A 16878-nucleotide genomic window follows, 5' to 3' on the forward strand; every position below is an offset into this window, starting at 1 on the left:
TTTACTTCCTCTTGCCTACAGAGGCAGAAGGAATTATTCAAGCCTGGGTTGTCCTTCATCATCAAATCATCATGAGGCATTTCCACAGGCTAACGTGCTTACAGACCCTACCTATATTGTTCACAGATTAGGAAATCCAACATCTAAAACAATTGATTTCATTTAATGTACAAAAAAGACGTAATTTCCCAGTAAATACAATATTGTTTTCCTGGAATTATATAGTCTTTCACCTACTGAACAATTTTATTTAATTAAGAGATGCAGAGAGTGCTCAAATCCTGAAAACTGCTGAGCTGAGCTTTCCTTTGGAATCAGTGGATATGCCCATAGCTCCCTTATATATCCCTGGAATGACCCCAAGCAAAATGGGTTTCTTAATCCTTCTACCTGTCTTTAGGGCCAGATTTTCCATTTGGCTGACTGGTTGGACAGTGAATCTGGTCTTGACATTAAACAGAGGCACACAAAACAAGATATCTTCACAAACTCTCAGAGAAGTCAGGAATGTAAGACATCGGCATACTGCCTTCAGTTACCAAAAATTTATGGAGATACTAAGCAGGAATATTTTCCCCAATTTATATTTTTATAACATAATTTATGTATGTATACATATATGCATATATACACACATACATACACATATACTAAATTAAGCAACAAGAATCTTCACTTTCACATCCAAACTTACTAATTAATTCTCCTTCCCATAAAAAAAGCCTTTTATGGTTTTAATAACATCTGTTGCTAGTTTAATCATTTGTTTCAAGCTTGGATATTTAATTAACGTGACTGTTTGATCTTCTGCCTTCTTTGCCATTAATATAGTCCAAGCAAGAGAAACTGAGAGATTAGTTTGTACTGCATACAGCTGGCTGCTATTAAAGCTAAACCAAGCAAGTGAAGCTTGTTTAATATCCAGTTAATTAGCAACACAGTGAGGTATTGACAAGATCTGCTGGGCCTGTTAGTTCAGTTTGCACGCTTATTAGCAAAGGGCTTGTTGTGATGCAGTGTCAATCCATTTAATCCTGTCCTTGCTGGCAGTTCCCTGCGCACCGACTCCTCTTCCCAACTTCTTGGCTGACAACAAAGCTGACCACGGGTGTAAACCCAAGGTGTGTATTTGCTTCTTCCTACATACTGGAATGAATCTGACAGTATGCTTTTAAATATCTGTGTTCGGAATTGCCTTGAAAGATAGGACATTTTTGCAGACATTACTAGTAACAAAATGGTAAACCTTGGGTTGGTCATTAGTGCCTATTTGATTATTAAAATAGGAATGGAAATGACCACACTGGTGCCAGTCAGGTAGCTCTCAGAGCCCTTTTGCTTCTATAAAAGCTACAGATCTTTTTTGTTCAAATACTTCTCTTCAGCTGATGGTGTCAGTGATGGTCTGGAGTCCATAGTCAGTGCTTGCAACTCTTGTAGGTAGTTTTCTAGACTAGCAAGAATATGGGGGGTGGGGTGGTGGGGGGTGTTGAGTCTTTTCAACAGCACTGAACATCAAGTTATAGTAAATATTTGAGTTGTCTTGTCCTTGTCTTGCAACATAAGAAAAAATTAATTGATGGTACTGCATGAAGACAGTTGCTAATTGGTCATCTATGGGCAAGCTTACTCCTCAATATAAATATATATCTATGGAAGTGCTAATGGATTTATAGATCAAGTTTCTACACTTATGTTATTTCACGAAATATGTCTGCAAGAGAAAGGAAAAAAGCCCCATATCCTTCCAAAACGTATCTATGCAACTTAGTTGACATGTATATACATCACTCCCTACTAAAAATAGCAGGTGACAATACTTAGTCTTGAGTCAACATTAAAGAAATAAAATACTAAAATAACAGCTATAGTAGTTTTATCTTAAAAAGGGACAGGATGGCATAAAAAATAAGTACTTAAGATTAAAGATAGTATTTGCCAAAAAGCAGAGATGTGGAAAAACATAATTAAAAGGTTTGCTTCAAACACTTACCAATTGTAGGGAAGCTTTCCATCTCTCTCTAAAGATGCAAAATTGACAAAGGTTCCAGCCCCACACTCCCTGTTTCAGGAAGACCATTGGGTGCAAAGTTACCATTTTTGGATTCACAATGCTTGCAATGACATTGATTTAACGGAGAACTCAGAGTTGCGGAGAAGTGCTGAACACTCACATCTGTGATTAAGTCTGAGACAATCTATGTAACCTATGTAATCTCAGGTGTAACTGAAACCCTTTAACAGAGTTATCCAAACCCAATAAATGTTCAACACCATCTGAGATCAGGTTTCCTAATAATGCCTTAAAAGAGTGAAACAAAGGAGAAGTTGCTAATAAAGATCACAGATCTTCTGTCCAGATTTGGGCTTTCTGTAGTCTGGCACTAGCACTAGTTGCTGGCCTCTGTACACATGGTAAATGTTTACCTTCCTATACTAAATATTTACTGTCCCAGCTCTAAGGAGAAGATGTATAATTGTCTGCATTTGATAGGATCATGTTAATTTTGAGTTCACAAAATAATTGTGGAAAAAACCTGAATTTCCTGAATAACATTCTGGTGAGTTTGTCACAGGTCCATTATTTTCAGCTAGAAATTATAAACTGACTTGACTATTTTTGATTCCTTGTTTTAAGTAAACGATTACTTGCAGCTTCTTACTGGATTTACTTTTTTAATTTCCTTCTGCAGTTTTTATCTTCTTTGGCTAGAGACAGTGACGAAGAGAAAAAGAAAAATATTTGTGCTGCCGACACAGTAATTAAATAGAAAAGGTAATTATTTTAGCTGGGATTTTCACAGAGCCAGTTACACGCAAAAGGAACAAACCACATGACGTTCACTGAAAGAGATAGCTGGCAAAATATGCATGATGCGGTCATCTCTTACATGGAATACATAGCCAGGATATGACACACAAAATGCAGTGTCCGCTAGGTGCAAGATTCTTCACATATGCTTTTTCACATGAAATCATTTCCTTTCTTGACACAAGACAGTAAATTAATATAAAATACATTACATAGATTATGAAAGGATGAAGACTCCAGGATACATCCAAAACCAGGAAACGAACCACACATCAAAGGTTTGGAGAAACTTTCACAGTTCACTCAGACCATAACATAACCTGCATTAAAGTGAACTGTTACAGGTAAGACCACCAGGAAAAAGAAAACTGAATTTCAATATTCAGGTACAAATGATTGCTGCAGATAGCTGAAGGAACCCCAGGTTCTGTAAAAAAAAGGTTTACTCTTATAATTTTCCCCTTCATCTGTATGACATAACAAATTGGGATCATTAATGTTATAGGTGAACAGCAGGACCTGAGGTCACTTCTGCATTTGTGGGTCTCTCTTTATTTGGCTGCATCCTGATTGCACAAAAAGACAAGATCTAGGTGAGCCCGTACGCTCTTTCTTATGCTGCACTTCCCACAGGAAGGATGCCCATATGAGTGCAGAATGTGGACAACTGGAAGACCAGGATTTGAAGTCAGACTGGCAAATGCTCTAGCGAGACGCTCCTGGGGCCCTGGGCACATCCTCCCTCATCCCAGGGATGCCAGGGCTCAGGCCTTACATGGCCTCTGAAACGCTGTATCCTGGACCTGATGAAGAAACCATCTTATTTGTTGATATGGAAAATCTGTTCCAAACCATATGAAAGACTTTGCAAAGCATCTTGATGTCCTGTTCATGCCCAGTTGCCTTGGACTCTTACTATCTTTCAGGATCCTGACACAACCCTTTTGTAGTAAGTGATCGCACTTCTTACAGACCTAACCTTGCAAAGTTCAAAGTTCAAAAAAAAGTTATTACTCAGGTCAAGAATGAAAGTAGATAGAGGGAGAAGACATGCTGCTCCTAAACAGCAGCAAGACAACTATTTTGAAGGTATCCTGCACACAAGCGTCCTTAGTTGCAACTATTGCCATGTTGTGTTTGTTGTTGTCTGATATTTTTTGAATTAGCATAAATCCGGACTTACCTGGCCATCTGCAGATGTTTTCTCCTCAGTACAACAAGAGTCACGAGCAACAGTCCAATCAGAAGGATACTTAGGATGGCTAACACAGAGATTACCACGACGTTGGGATTCATCTCGGTGACTGCACATACAAACAAGTATTCGGTTATTCAATTCCGAAGCACTAATGGTTTTGGATTTTTTTTTCTCCTGAATGTAGATGGTGTTATTTTTCTGAACTGATCTCATTCAGCCTGGTGTTACAAAGAGAAAAATCTACCCCTAGAAATAAAGGGAGGTTTTGACTAGTTGTTGCTCTTATAAAATTTCTGTGGGGAAATTACTTCACTCTGGCATTTTTGTTAAACTTTGGCATGTTCTGATTTTTTTTTGCTTTTGACTGACATTGATAACACAAGAGAAAAGGGTGAAGTAAATAAAAAAATACAGATATTCAACATCTATCTCTCCAAAGCACATTTCAACTCTGAAGTTGTTCTTCAACAATAATCAATACCTTTTCTGATCCAAAAGCAAAATTACGAGCTGAGGGTCTGTAATATAGTGGATTGAAATCAATCAAATTACTTTGGAAAATAAATTTTAACAAAATATTCTGTTATAAATAAGAGCTGGAATCAACTGGAATAACAAAACCTTGATTTACTTTTGTTCCATGTTACACGCTTATCAACTGTACTAATATGAGACCAGATACCCTGTTCTGCTCATTATAAAATAAACCCTCTTTATTTTACTTGCTCAGAATAATTTAACATCCACAGTTTCTAGAGAAACATCTTTTTAGATTAAAATCCATGGATATTTTTAAGCTAAATATCAGACGCTGAACTCCAGCACAGAGTTCACAACTCCCTAACTAACTGATCATTCTGAAGGGGAGATTTTAAAGAAAAGTCCAGTGCTCTGGGCAGTTCAACACCGATATTCTTTCTTCAGAGTCAGTATAGAGCCAAGCTTCATGGCACGCCCAGGGAGCCTCCACCAGGAGCTATCCCTTCGAGCTGTGACTGCTCCAGATCCTGCAGTGGCCCTTCTCCTTCTCTCTCGCCCTATCTCCACTTCTTCACTGAAAGCAGAGAGCAGTGTTTTGCTTTAGCAACTTATAAATGGGAATTTCCTCTTGTTTGGACTTGACTGAGAAGACATTTTTCACCACAAATGTCATCAGGCAGTACCCTGATGTTCAGCCTTGACACCACAAACTAGGTCCCTGATTTCTAAAACCCAATAGAGAACTGAGCCTCTAGTTTGTATTTTTCCAAGTCAACCACCCAGCGGGGATTTTTCTAAGGGCTTTTTAAAGCTGCTTCCCCATCCCATTCACATCTGGCAACCCTTCCAACCCCTGGGGCCAGCATTACCAAGAGCAGCTTTAGAAAGCAAGAAGAAACAGATGTTGCAGCTGGAGGAGGAAGAAGAAAGCAGGGAAGCGCTGCTTACCCATGGTGGAAACCGCAATGAAAGTGGGGACGCTGGGGCTATCGTGGCTAAAGGTGGTCACGCTGCAGTTGTAGGAGGTGGCAGGGGTTAGGCTGGAAATGGTCACGACGTGTGAAGAGACAGTGACAGGTTCCTACAGATACAGGGAAAAACACACAGAAGTTTGTTGCTCTGGTAAATACAATTTTGACCATATACTTGACCAGGCAAAAGTCAGATCTGGTCAAAGAAACCAGCACTTCAAAACCCAGGGAAGGTAACCAGGGCCTGCCCTTGAAAACAGGCAGGTAGCCCAGTAGTCTGGCAGACGAGGGGAGAGGAACAGGGGTGAAAACAGCTGCAGGAACATCCCAGAGCACCCAAGGGCTCCTTGGGGAGGGCAGGAGGGTGCCTCACAGGGGGCTGGTCAGGCACACGCTGGGTGGGGGAAAGCGCTGTGACCTCTGTGCCATCCCCAGAGGTGGGCAGAGTTCATGAGCTCTGGTTACTAAGCCATACAGGCAGGAGGAAAACAAAATTATTTTTATGCAAAGCGCAGCCAAGGCAGTCACAATCTCCACACCCTTGTATGAATATGTGTCACCTCTGCCTCTGAAGCAACTCCCCTGGATGTGAAGAGCTGTGAGCCTTTCGAGTGGCCAAGGTGAAAAATAAAGGTAGAGCAAAGCCTTTGGGCAATAACTACATTCAGATGTTCCACACTTCAGTTTTTCTAGCTAGTAGAAACTCTATACAGAACATATTTATACAATGTTTTAATTACTACGTCCCTGGTAAACACTTTTGTGTTTTTAAAATGCTGATATAACAAAAGACAACATATATAACATATGCACTGACTTAAAGATATAGTTCCTTAAGGTCATTAGAGGCTTTTCTGTGCTCTCCAGCAGAACCAAGGGTGGGTTGCACATGAGAAAATAGGGACATTGAGCCAGTGATTTAGAAAGGGAACAAGGAGAAGTTTTATGAATGAACTCACTCTGGATGGGGGGCATGAGATGCTGTAACAAGTCCCAAGCATTGGATTTTTGCAGTGACCTGTTGTCAGTCATGGGCCCCTTCCAGGCTAGCAAGGGTTCCTGTTGCAGTGCAATTCTGAGGTACATTACGCAGATGAAATCACATGTACATGAGTGTAAGGGAGGAGGCTTTTATTCCCTGAGATGAAAGGAGGGGCCACAGTTTGGCAGTTGGACTTGGTTGGATGTTTTCCATTTTTCCCTCTGGGAAATTTAAATTAGTCAACCAAAATCTAAGATGTTCAAACTTGGAAAGCTGTTGCTTTTCATTTTACTGATTAGAAATGCAGGAAAGGGACACAAATGTTCATGTAATTAGCATGGAAAATCACAAAAAATTTTCACCAGTCTAATGAGAAAGGATCCCTTTTTGCAGTTGAAAAAGGAGCCTTTCCCATTTCTTCAGAGAGGCAGAAAAGAGGGTGACAAACCTAATGAGAAGTGAGCTGGCAATCTCTGTGCATTTCCCACTGCCAGGTGTTCATGTCAACAAACAAGACACCCACCGAAGCTCCTGCCAAATGGAGCAGTCTTTTCCTGACATTCTTAAACCAGACCTGCTCTGCACTACAGCTGCAAATCCTGTGGTACTTTCTATACCTGACCATGTCATTATTTTGAATCTCTGTTAAGTGGATAAAGACTTCACAGTCTATTAATTGTGAAAAAGCAGGAATCTAGATGTGGAATCCAAACTACCCAAAACATTAAAGTGCATTTAAGCTTTTTTTTCCCCCTTTAGTCAGTGCCTTTCTCAATTTAAAAAGAATATTAAATAATTCAGACTAGTCTTCCATAGGATTAAAGGATATGTATGTCTCTCTTGTCATAAACAGTGGACTGAGTGGGTTATTTTTGCCTTTTTTTCTGAATGATTCCCCATTATGTGCAAAAGTCCACATGAAAAAATGATATTTCATGACATGTAATCGTAGTGATTCACTACACCATCAACTAAATCAAAAAGTAAGCCTCATATGTTGCACAGCACTGAACATCAAGCAATTAAAACTACTACTGCTCTGTTCTTCACTGAACAATATTACCAACCTAAACACTCCAATATCCAGGTGGCCTCTGAGAGCAGTACCTAACTGGACAGACAGAAAAGGATGTTCATTTGCGAGGCTGAGAAGGTAGGTCTCGAAGGAAATACCCTAAGAGACAAAACACACGAGAAGCAGCCTTATTTGTAGCATAAAGGTACTCTGAATAGGAGTGAAGGTCCCACTGAACTTCAGGTAACAGTTCTCAAAGCCAGGAATAAAGCCAGTCAGAAATAATAAAATGCTGCATAAAAGATCTCATGGCATCTAAATATGTCTATTTTCCCCATTCCTTATCAAGTCATCTGACCCTTTTTCCCTTCCTGCCCATTGACATTCCCTTAGTTTTGTGGCCTTCTAGGTATCCCACAGTATATCCGAGCCATTTTCATAAGTAGCCAAAGACTGACAGCCTGTTGGATGCACATAGCTTCTGTCCAAGTAGTCATAATCTAGTCAGTAAGAACAGAAGCCCATTTTAATATTGCAGAATAATGAAATAATTTAGCATTTGAAATGCTTTAGTAGTTTCGCTTTTAAAGATTTAATTCTGAACCACCTTACCACCTTTGGCTTAATGATCTAACCTGTGTACTGAGCACAAAATGCCATTGGGCTTTACACACAAATGCTAAGGAGCAGACACTGAACCAGAAAGATGCAAGGCCCGGTCTCATTTTCAGAGATGAAGAGCAGAAACCAAAGAAGAAACACATACCTGGACTTTTGTTTCCTGAACAGCTCCAGCCTGCTGGCAGTAGACTTCAAAGAAATCAGCTACTCCTTCTTCTACCCACAGCAGAGTCACAGAGGTCTGAGTCTTGTTGACAGCGAACAGTGATTTTGGAGGGGCTGGCTCTGATTAAGAGAAAAATCTCCTTTAATTAAGCTTATCTTTAAGTTTCCAGACAACTGAGAAAAGGAAGCCTCAAACAAAAATGAAAGCAATGCCTGATGCCCTTCTGTCTTTCATTTCCTTCAGATAAAGCCTGCCAGTGTAAAGCCCTGCCTCTCATGATGATAAACTACCACTGTAAAATGGGAAGATGATGAAGTGTCTTGGTTTTTCTTCTCCATTTAAACTGTTCTTTATTTGGGCAGTTGGATAATTACTTCCCTTTTCAGCAGAGCCCTTGTTTGAGGATGATCAGCATATTCTATTAATGGAATGATGTTAGCAGAAACTCTCTTGGGAGAAGAGGGCTGTCTACCTGTTAGTAACACAATTGGCCTGAGAAAGATTTTCTTCACAAGGCCTGCCCAGGAGATCATAAAGAAGCAGCTTCCCACACGCAAAGGCTGTCTAGGTTCATTTAATTGTAGCAGAGAAAATACTTAGTCAATTAGCAGTTTTTTTAAAAAAAATATCTTGTAATCTTTTTTTTTTTTTTTCTGGGCTAACATTTGAGGGCCATTAGATCTGTGCTCCTTTCAGTTAGCTACAGGAATTTTCTCTCCTCACTGAATACAGGGGTCCAGATCTCAGGGGTCTTCAATTTATTGCTTTGATTTTCATTGCTGTTGTGTCGGATGAACTGGCAGTGGGCAAACATACACAGGGGTCTGGTGAGGAGGAGACAACCCTGTGACAGGAGGGATATGGAGGGTCTCCTGGGAGTGGTGGCATCAGAGATTCTGTGGCACATGGATGGGGGTCTACACCCAGTGCCCCCAGCCCCGCAGAGGGTGGCCTTGGCTGCTGCCTCCAGTGCCACCTTCCTGCCCACTGACCCCTGTGGCTAGGCGGGCAGTAGCCCCTGGGAGGTCATGCTGACCTCAGTGGAGGCCACCCATCACTGCAACCCCACCTTTGTTTTTTGAACCAACTTGAACCAATGTGGAGTATGGAAAGCATGGGAGAACAGGAGGGGAAACCTTAAGGGAGAAGAAGCAAACAGCCTAGGCACGGTGTTAAAATGAGAGACACTTTTTTTCCCAGGATTATTTAAAGACCAAGGCTTGATCCCAATTTTCATCCTGATGATTTCACAGAACGGGTACTGGAACTTCTTAGCTTTCAATGCCTCCGACACCCTGGGCTCTTTGGTTTGCCTTCAGAGAGTGCAAAGTTTGGGTTGTACATTTCCGAGCTGTTCTCCAGAGTTTTCAGATTTCCTAATCTACAGATGTTTAATGAAAATTATCGTCAAACAATGACCTGATTCCAGGATCCTGACACACTACATACAGCGTGCTATGTACAACAACATTATTTTTCTTATTTTTCCCCTTCACAAATGATTTGTTATTCTCATTCTATGAGATGCTGTCACAGGAGCCTGGATGTGATGTGTAAGATCTGCCACAAAAAACTTGGCACAAATGCCTTGCTCAAGTGGTTATAGACATTTTGGAGACGTATCTGATCCTCAGACAATAAGATCAGTGTTCTAGGGTTGGATGCTGCCAAGATTATATTGGCATAAAGGAGAGAGTTGGGTAGGGACTGAGGCATGTTCACGTGGCTGCTTCTGTGTCATGGGGATGGCAGTGTACATGTTGTCCCAGCGCCACATAGGAAAGCGTTCCTCTCACTTAATTACACTCATATATCAGCTCTTGGATTCAGAAACACATTCCATCCCTCACTCCAGGTAAAAAATTTCCTCAATTCAAATATGAGTTTTGCATTTGGGCATCACCCCAATCAAAACCTCCTTTTGCCTCCAGCAAATGGCTTGATTTTTCTGTAAGTGGAAAGTTGCCAGGATGAAGCAAACATCATGAAGGGAAGAACATTTGGCAGGAATGCTTAAGTGACTGCCAAGTGCTGAGTCGTCTATCACTTAAGAGTCAGTTCTCACTACTGCTAATTACAACTCCCATTGCTCCTTCAGAAACAGAGAGAAGGAAAACCTCTGGTAAAACATCTTTACCGTGGTCTATTCAAAGTGCAAACAGCATAAAGAAAAAACAAACCACTACAAAAAAACCGCACCCAAGAATCTACAAGCGACCTATTAAAATGGAATTCATTCCACCTTCTCTTTGTTGTCAATGAAAGAGAAAGAGCAGAATACCTATGTCAGTTCAGTAAGAGTCTGCCTGTCCACAAGCAAAGAACAGGAAGGTACAATTAGTCTGTACGGTGTACAACCTGAATGGTATGTGGCACTTGTGGACCTGTCTGAAAGATAAAGCTACCTGATACTTTGAAATACCCCCCTAAAATATTTGGTTAATGGGAGTGAGGAGATACACTCGCACTCACACATCCACTCACTCAGTCCTGGGAACAGACAGACTGTGCACAGGCACAAGGCGTGGGGATAACAATTTACAGGACTTGCATAGGGAAGGGAATACCCATGGAACTTGTCTACATCTTTCAAATATTCCCTTTGGTAAAAAAACCTGGAAGAACTTCAGATTCTTATGGCTGTGCTGCTTGCCCCAGCACTGTTTAAAAGATGTAAGAGCTATTGAGAAAGACAAATAGACAGTGATTGCTTCAAGGCCTCTAATTCAATTAGAAATCATGGAATCCTTTAAATTCACTTCTTTCACTGTCATTCACAAAAGGTTTATTATGCGTGTAGAGAAGATAATCCAGTTTGAAATTACTAACTCTTCCATAGCCACCTTCAGAGCAGAGTTAATGTCTGCAAAAGCAGTAAGGCACACTTCAGAACTTCACAGCTTTAGGTACCTGTGGCTCCACAATACTATATGTGTGCAAAAGCAGAGTAAAATCTCTTCAGGTACAACGGTGTAGCGTCCAGTCTTTCTCACAGGTAAAGGAAGAAATCACACAGAAAGTTATATGTTATACCTTAAGGACTAGGTTCTCAAGTCTTCCTTTAAGTACATTACACACGTTTATTTCAGAATGATGCTGGGTTTCACAGCCATGAATCTGACTGTTTTCATAAAGAGCACTGTCATTGGTATGTATTTAAGGATACATTTTTGGTGTTGGAAGATTATAGAGATATCCAGGGAGAGAGGATGGATGACAGGAGACCAGACCAGGTGGCAGAGCGCAGACCCAGAAACAGGCTTGTCAGAAGCAAGGAAGGTTCTGCTTTGTACTGAAAAGTTCATCTGTGAAGCTTGAGTCTCTGTTCCCAAAACCCATCTGTGTTCAAGACCTTAGGGAAGTAACTATGGAAGCAGAGTTGTTCTCCCAGTGAGGCACTAAGCAATTTCCACTCTTCTGCTTCCACTCACAGTCAAATTCTGCCACTCTTGCTCTTCTTGAATAATACTATTCTAGGAGATCAGCTTCACATACAGGAATGAGACAATCTTCACAGCGAGGCGAGTTGAAAATTACAGCTTTGCAAAAGAAATGTGTTCACAGGTACATACCTCTGAAATAAGATGCTGAATCTGCTGAGAGAGTTACTCTTACAGTCAAATGAGAGAAGGAATGACTTTATAATTTACAAGCACTTCTTACCCAATTTCACAAGCTGAGGCAGGGAAGTATTGCTGCCTCTTTCAGTACAAGCAGTCACTGAAAGGTTGTAAATGTCCCCCGGAGGCAAGCTCAACACTGCAGTCATCACATTGCGTGTTACCTACAGTAATTAGACACCAACTGTTAAAAATATGATGCAAACCATACATCTTTCTTGTAAAATCAATCAGGTCACATAATATACTACAAAGAAAGTTTTGTGCATCACAGCAGATGTCTTCTGCATACTGTAGACTTGTTACATGAACCAGTTCCCACTGACACCAACTGCAGAAAGCCATAACACTCGGCAGAATATCACAACGTAAAAAGAAGACAGTCTTAGGCTGTATTTTCTATGCGAGCAGTGAAAATTTAAGGAGAAACTAAAATCTCCCTCACATGAATGAGAATACTCTTGCATCTAGATTTTTCAAGTTGTGCAAAATGCTAAACAAGCCATGGATTTGAGTCCATTGCAATTTTATAGGAATTTAAATCAGGTCAGATATCTCTAAGAAGAGTACACAAGACACATATAGGCAAGCCTTCACATGTCCTAAGAACCTGCATATTGAATCCAGCTGGGCAAATCTAACACCTACCTGGGTACCTGTCGACTTGACAATAGATCTCAGGGCCTGACTTCTGTCATCTGCGAGTTTGAAACCAGATATGATCCAAAACTGAGCTGAGCTTCAAATGACTGAATAAATTCTTCCTGTTATTTTGGAAGTAAGCTCCCCGTTTCTCCAGGGTCATGGAGAAGGACGCAGAACTCAGCTACTGCAACAGACTGCTTTCAGAGCACTTGTAGACTATCTACAAAGGGCACATTCAGGAATCGCATGCTGGTTTTCATAGTCACTTAATTTTCAGGCTGAAGTTTTTGGTTCCAAGAGAAACAGACAGTTCTGAATAAAGGCTAACAGGACTATGCACGTTATTTTCATCGCTTCTCTACAAACTGACCAACTTCTACAGAGTCTTGGGAAGTACACACATAGCAGGAAGAAAAAGTCATCATTGCCTGATAGTGTTACCTATTTATTGTAATAATTGCTCAAGAAAAACAACCATAATAGCAATCTTAATAAATCAGATAAAGACATTACAATATAGTAAGATTTTTAAAGGAAACAATTTCTGGAAGTGACTAACAGAGCTTAGAAGAACAGATATACCCTGATGCCTGCAAGTGTGTACCCATATTTACAAATGTGAGCAGGACCATAAAAGTTAGCCAGAAGTAGGTTGTTGCAGGAATTTCCTAAAGAATACTTTCTGGGTTCCCTTGTCCTGAAAATAATATAAAGACAAACACTTCTAAGAACATTCCTAAAGCTTTGAAGTTTTATTTGCTCTACTGTGAATACTCTCTATAATAATATAATATAGTAATATACTCTACTGTGAATAGTCTCTATTTTAATTTTTTGAGTAATCTAAAATTACATATGCAATATTCTTTTTAATTTAGTTTCCTATTCAATGTCTATTTTATATTTATTTAATTTGAGGTTTTCATATTCAGTGAAGTTGAATGGCACACAAATCAGATTTTCCCTGGAAGAATAATAACCTTACACAGAACATGACTTTTGGAAGAAGGAGAGGGGAGGGATATCACAGCGCAATTTTTAAAGAATTCAATTGTTAGAATATTTTATTTGTAATAATTAAAAAAATTAAAATGTGGAGTTTTCTTCCTCATTTGAAACAAAGATCCAAATATTGGAAGTTCCTGCTGTTCAGAAAGGTCATGTTTTTGAACAGTTTTACTAATCATGTAATTAGATTCATGCTGCTACAAGCTCCAGATGGGTGCACTCTTGCAGCCGCTAGGAATCCAATGAAAGCCAGGGTGCTCCATATAAATCCAAATGGAAACTGCTGAAGAATTTGTACTTACGCTGAAAAAACAATTCCCACTCCGCACCTGCTGAGCCTTCAGTTGTAGAAGGGAAACCTTTCCCTTGAAAAAGATCAGACACTTTCTCCCTGGCAAGGATTGAAAGATCAGTAGTGGTGTAGAAGACAGTCACAGGCCAGAAGTTGTATGAAGCTACACCGCTGGCCATATATGTTCCTGCCCTGCAGTGCTCCACTGCTAGTTCAACCACTATTCACTGGATGTCCAGGGGCTGCTCTTTTGCTTCAGATTAAACATGCATCTCAGTATCCTGCAGCAGCATGACTTTAATCCATAACTGGAAACCCCAGATTTCTTTTTCTAAGTGATTTTTAAATATGCTGGAAAAGTTCAAGAGAATGCATTCATCTTAACATCTGGCAAGTTTTTTAAGTGCACACATTCTGGGTGAAGTACTCAACCCATCAGTTACAGTGGAACTTGTACTCTAACAGAAAATGAAAACAATGTAATTTGTAGGAAAGTCTGTTAGATAAAGTCAGGAAATAGAATGGTCTGAATGAACTAAAATGACGCAGCCAGTAGTCTCCCTATTAATAGATAGAAATTGAAAAGACCAATTGGAAATTGTTCACTAAAAAATACTCATGTTTTACTGTCTGCAGCTCAGAACTTTGTAAGCTACTTCTAACTTCTTACATAAATTATCAACACTTGTGCTGGATCACCACAGAATCATTTTGTCCATGGGCTGTTTTGAGAGCCTGAGCATTAGAAATGCCCGCTAACACTGTGAAGCAACTTTACCTCATCAGGCTTCTGTCAGTCTTAATGAACTTGCTTAAACTTTGTAGTACAAATTTATCAACTCAGCAAAAAAATCCAACCTAACAGAGTAACACCTTCCTCACTCATACTTACACTCTTCTTGATTTTTTTCTTTCCTTCTGCAATGACCATCCAATGTAACATCCTGGAATGAGAAAGGTCAGTACCATCTCCTCCATAGGTCCAGGTGACATACAAAAGGTGGTTATAATATTCTACAGAGGTAATCTCGGGCGCCACTGGTGCTGAAGGAAGAAGGAAAGTGTATTACAGACTTGTCTAACACAGTCGATTACCAAATCCAGTAATACATGTCTTTCAAAGGATACTATTTGGAAGAAAGCATCACAAAGATAGCAGAAAAATATCAGTACAAGTGTCTGCACCTGAGTGCTAGCTGAAAGAAATGAAAACCAGCATTTAACCTGGGAGATACGCAGAAAAAAAATACATTTTTGTTTTCAATATTTTAGTTGTATGGGTTTCTTTTAAATTATCACAAAGCTACTGGCTGATACAAATAATTTTTGAGTCAACATTTACAAATGGTATTAACAAGTCAAGTTAAAAGCCTCAGATATTGCTTCACCGTGTTATAGCGCTGAAAAGAAATGACAATCAGTAAGAAATCAAGAATTTCCACACTGAATAATTTGGATGGCTTTTCCACAGGAAAAAAGTATCTTCTCTTCACTGAGGTTGCATCTTCCTAGGAGGAAAAGCCCCCAAGCCTGCAGTTTTCCAAAGAACATCTTTTTGCATGAAAAGTTACGGCCACCTTTGTTCCCAGGGTGAAAGGCCCACCCCCGCAGAAGGCAGCCATCAGCTGACTGCACCCTAAACACCGAATGTCTCATCTACAGGCATATGATAGCTACACTATTAGGTATTAGGTGAAGCAGCTGTTGTCCCTCCTCTTCCTCCACATACCCAGCTCCTGCCTAGCACTGTGCCCTGCGCTGCACAGCTCACTGTCCCACCGCAGCCCCATCAGCCCGTTTGACGGCTTGTCTCACGCTGGAGCTGCCAGCAAGTCCTTGGCTCTCTGCGCAGCCAAGAAGAAAGAGAGCAACCTCCAAAGCAACTCATCTCCTCCTAAAATAGAAATTTAAGATGAGAATTACCTCTTGGAGGTGCCTCTCTGTTAACTGCAGAGGCAGCAGAGCTGCTCAGCTCACCTCGATTGCCTAACTCGGACGTGCAGGTCCCCCGTTAGGATCTAAGTTAAAACGGATGGAGACCCAAAAGTGAAAGTCAGTGATAGGCAGAGATCATAATACCTTCAAACCGGTATCAGTGGGATAACCCCGATAAAACGGGAAGTGTACTAAATCTGCGTGCTTGGCAGATTCTTTAGGAGTACTGTAGGAAAAAAAAAAATAACGTGGACTGACTGGTCTACCCTTGCACAAGCCCCGCTGGGTCCAGCGAGTCCGTGCAAATGCTGCCTGGCAGGAGGCCCCTCCCCAGCACAGCCCGGGCGCCCTGCGCACCCAGGGGCGCCAGCAGCCCCGACAAACGCAGGCGGGAGCAGGAGCTCGGGTCTGTTGGAAAGGGCCACAAGATGTCACTGCTGCTTTCACGAAAGATTCTAAGACACATTCTGGATTAAGGAAGAGATTTGCTGAAGCAATCACTGAGGAAGGCGGCGGATACAATGCACAGACAGTTTAGAGCCATCTAGAAAAGTTTAGTGCGACTATTCTCTCAAATTTATCTTGAAAATGTCCTTTTATGTTGTTGAGAGGAAGCAACCTTATTTAATATAAAACCCTTCAAATAATGCTTCTTGTAATTTCTATAGTTCCCAGTCCATCCCTGCACAAGGACTGTGTATTCCTTCCAATTTAATGTCACAACTGGCATGAATCTTATGCAATAATAATAATAATTTCCACCTATACTTAATTATTGATGACATGCTTTTCCCTCTTAACATTCATACACCCGTTTGCTTTAGGTATCTGGCAATGAATGTCCAGGATGTGTGAAACAAGACTACGAGGCCAGGGCTTGTGTGACCCACTCCCCCAGCACCACACGTTCCACGGGGAACTGAGTGGCACAGAGAGACTGTAAGAAATGACATCCCGTTGCTGACCTGGCCCAAAGTAACAGCTGAAGGCATCCACGGGACCAACAGACAGATGTGGCAGTGCTCTCCAACACCAAGAGTCTGTCTTTCTTACTCTTTTTGCTTCTCCAAAGCTAAAAGAATTCTCATTGAAAAAAAAAAAATGTTGGTGGTCTAAAGTGCCTTTGCTTATGA

General features: G+C 40.7%; 1 protein-coding gene across 2 annotated transcripts in view; it reads right to left on the reverse strand.

The window, feature by feature from the left end:
- PTPRO (protein tyrosine phosphatase receptor type O) overlaps positions 1 to 16878 on the reverse strand; it is a 163323-nt gene that overhangs the window by 21102 nt on the left and 125343 nt on the right. For both annotated transcript variants that reach the window (XM_080391796.1, XM_080391795.1), the window contains exons 11-16: positions 14703 to 14854; positions 11909 to 12029; positions 8225 to 8364; positions 5439 to 5571; positions 3996 to 4116; positions 1994 to 2062 (exon numbers count right to left, since the gene is read on the reverse strand). In XM_080391796.1, coding sequence (XP_080247922.1) covers positions 1994 to 2062; positions 3996 to 4116; positions 5439 to 5571; positions 8225 to 8364; positions 11909 to 12029; positions 14703 to 14854 — 736 coding nt within the window. The remainder of the gene's footprint in view (positions 1 to 1993; positions 2063 to 3995; positions 4117 to 5438; positions 5572 to 8224; positions 8365 to 11908; positions 12030 to 14702; positions 14855 to 16878) is intronic.

The sequence above is a fragment of the Falco punctatus genome (genome assembly GCF_963210335.1).
Source record: "Falco punctatus genome assembly, chromosome: 6".
Taxonomy (NCBI): domain Eukaryota; kingdom Metazoa; phylum Chordata; class Aves; order Falconiformes; family Falconidae; genus Falco; species Falco punctatus.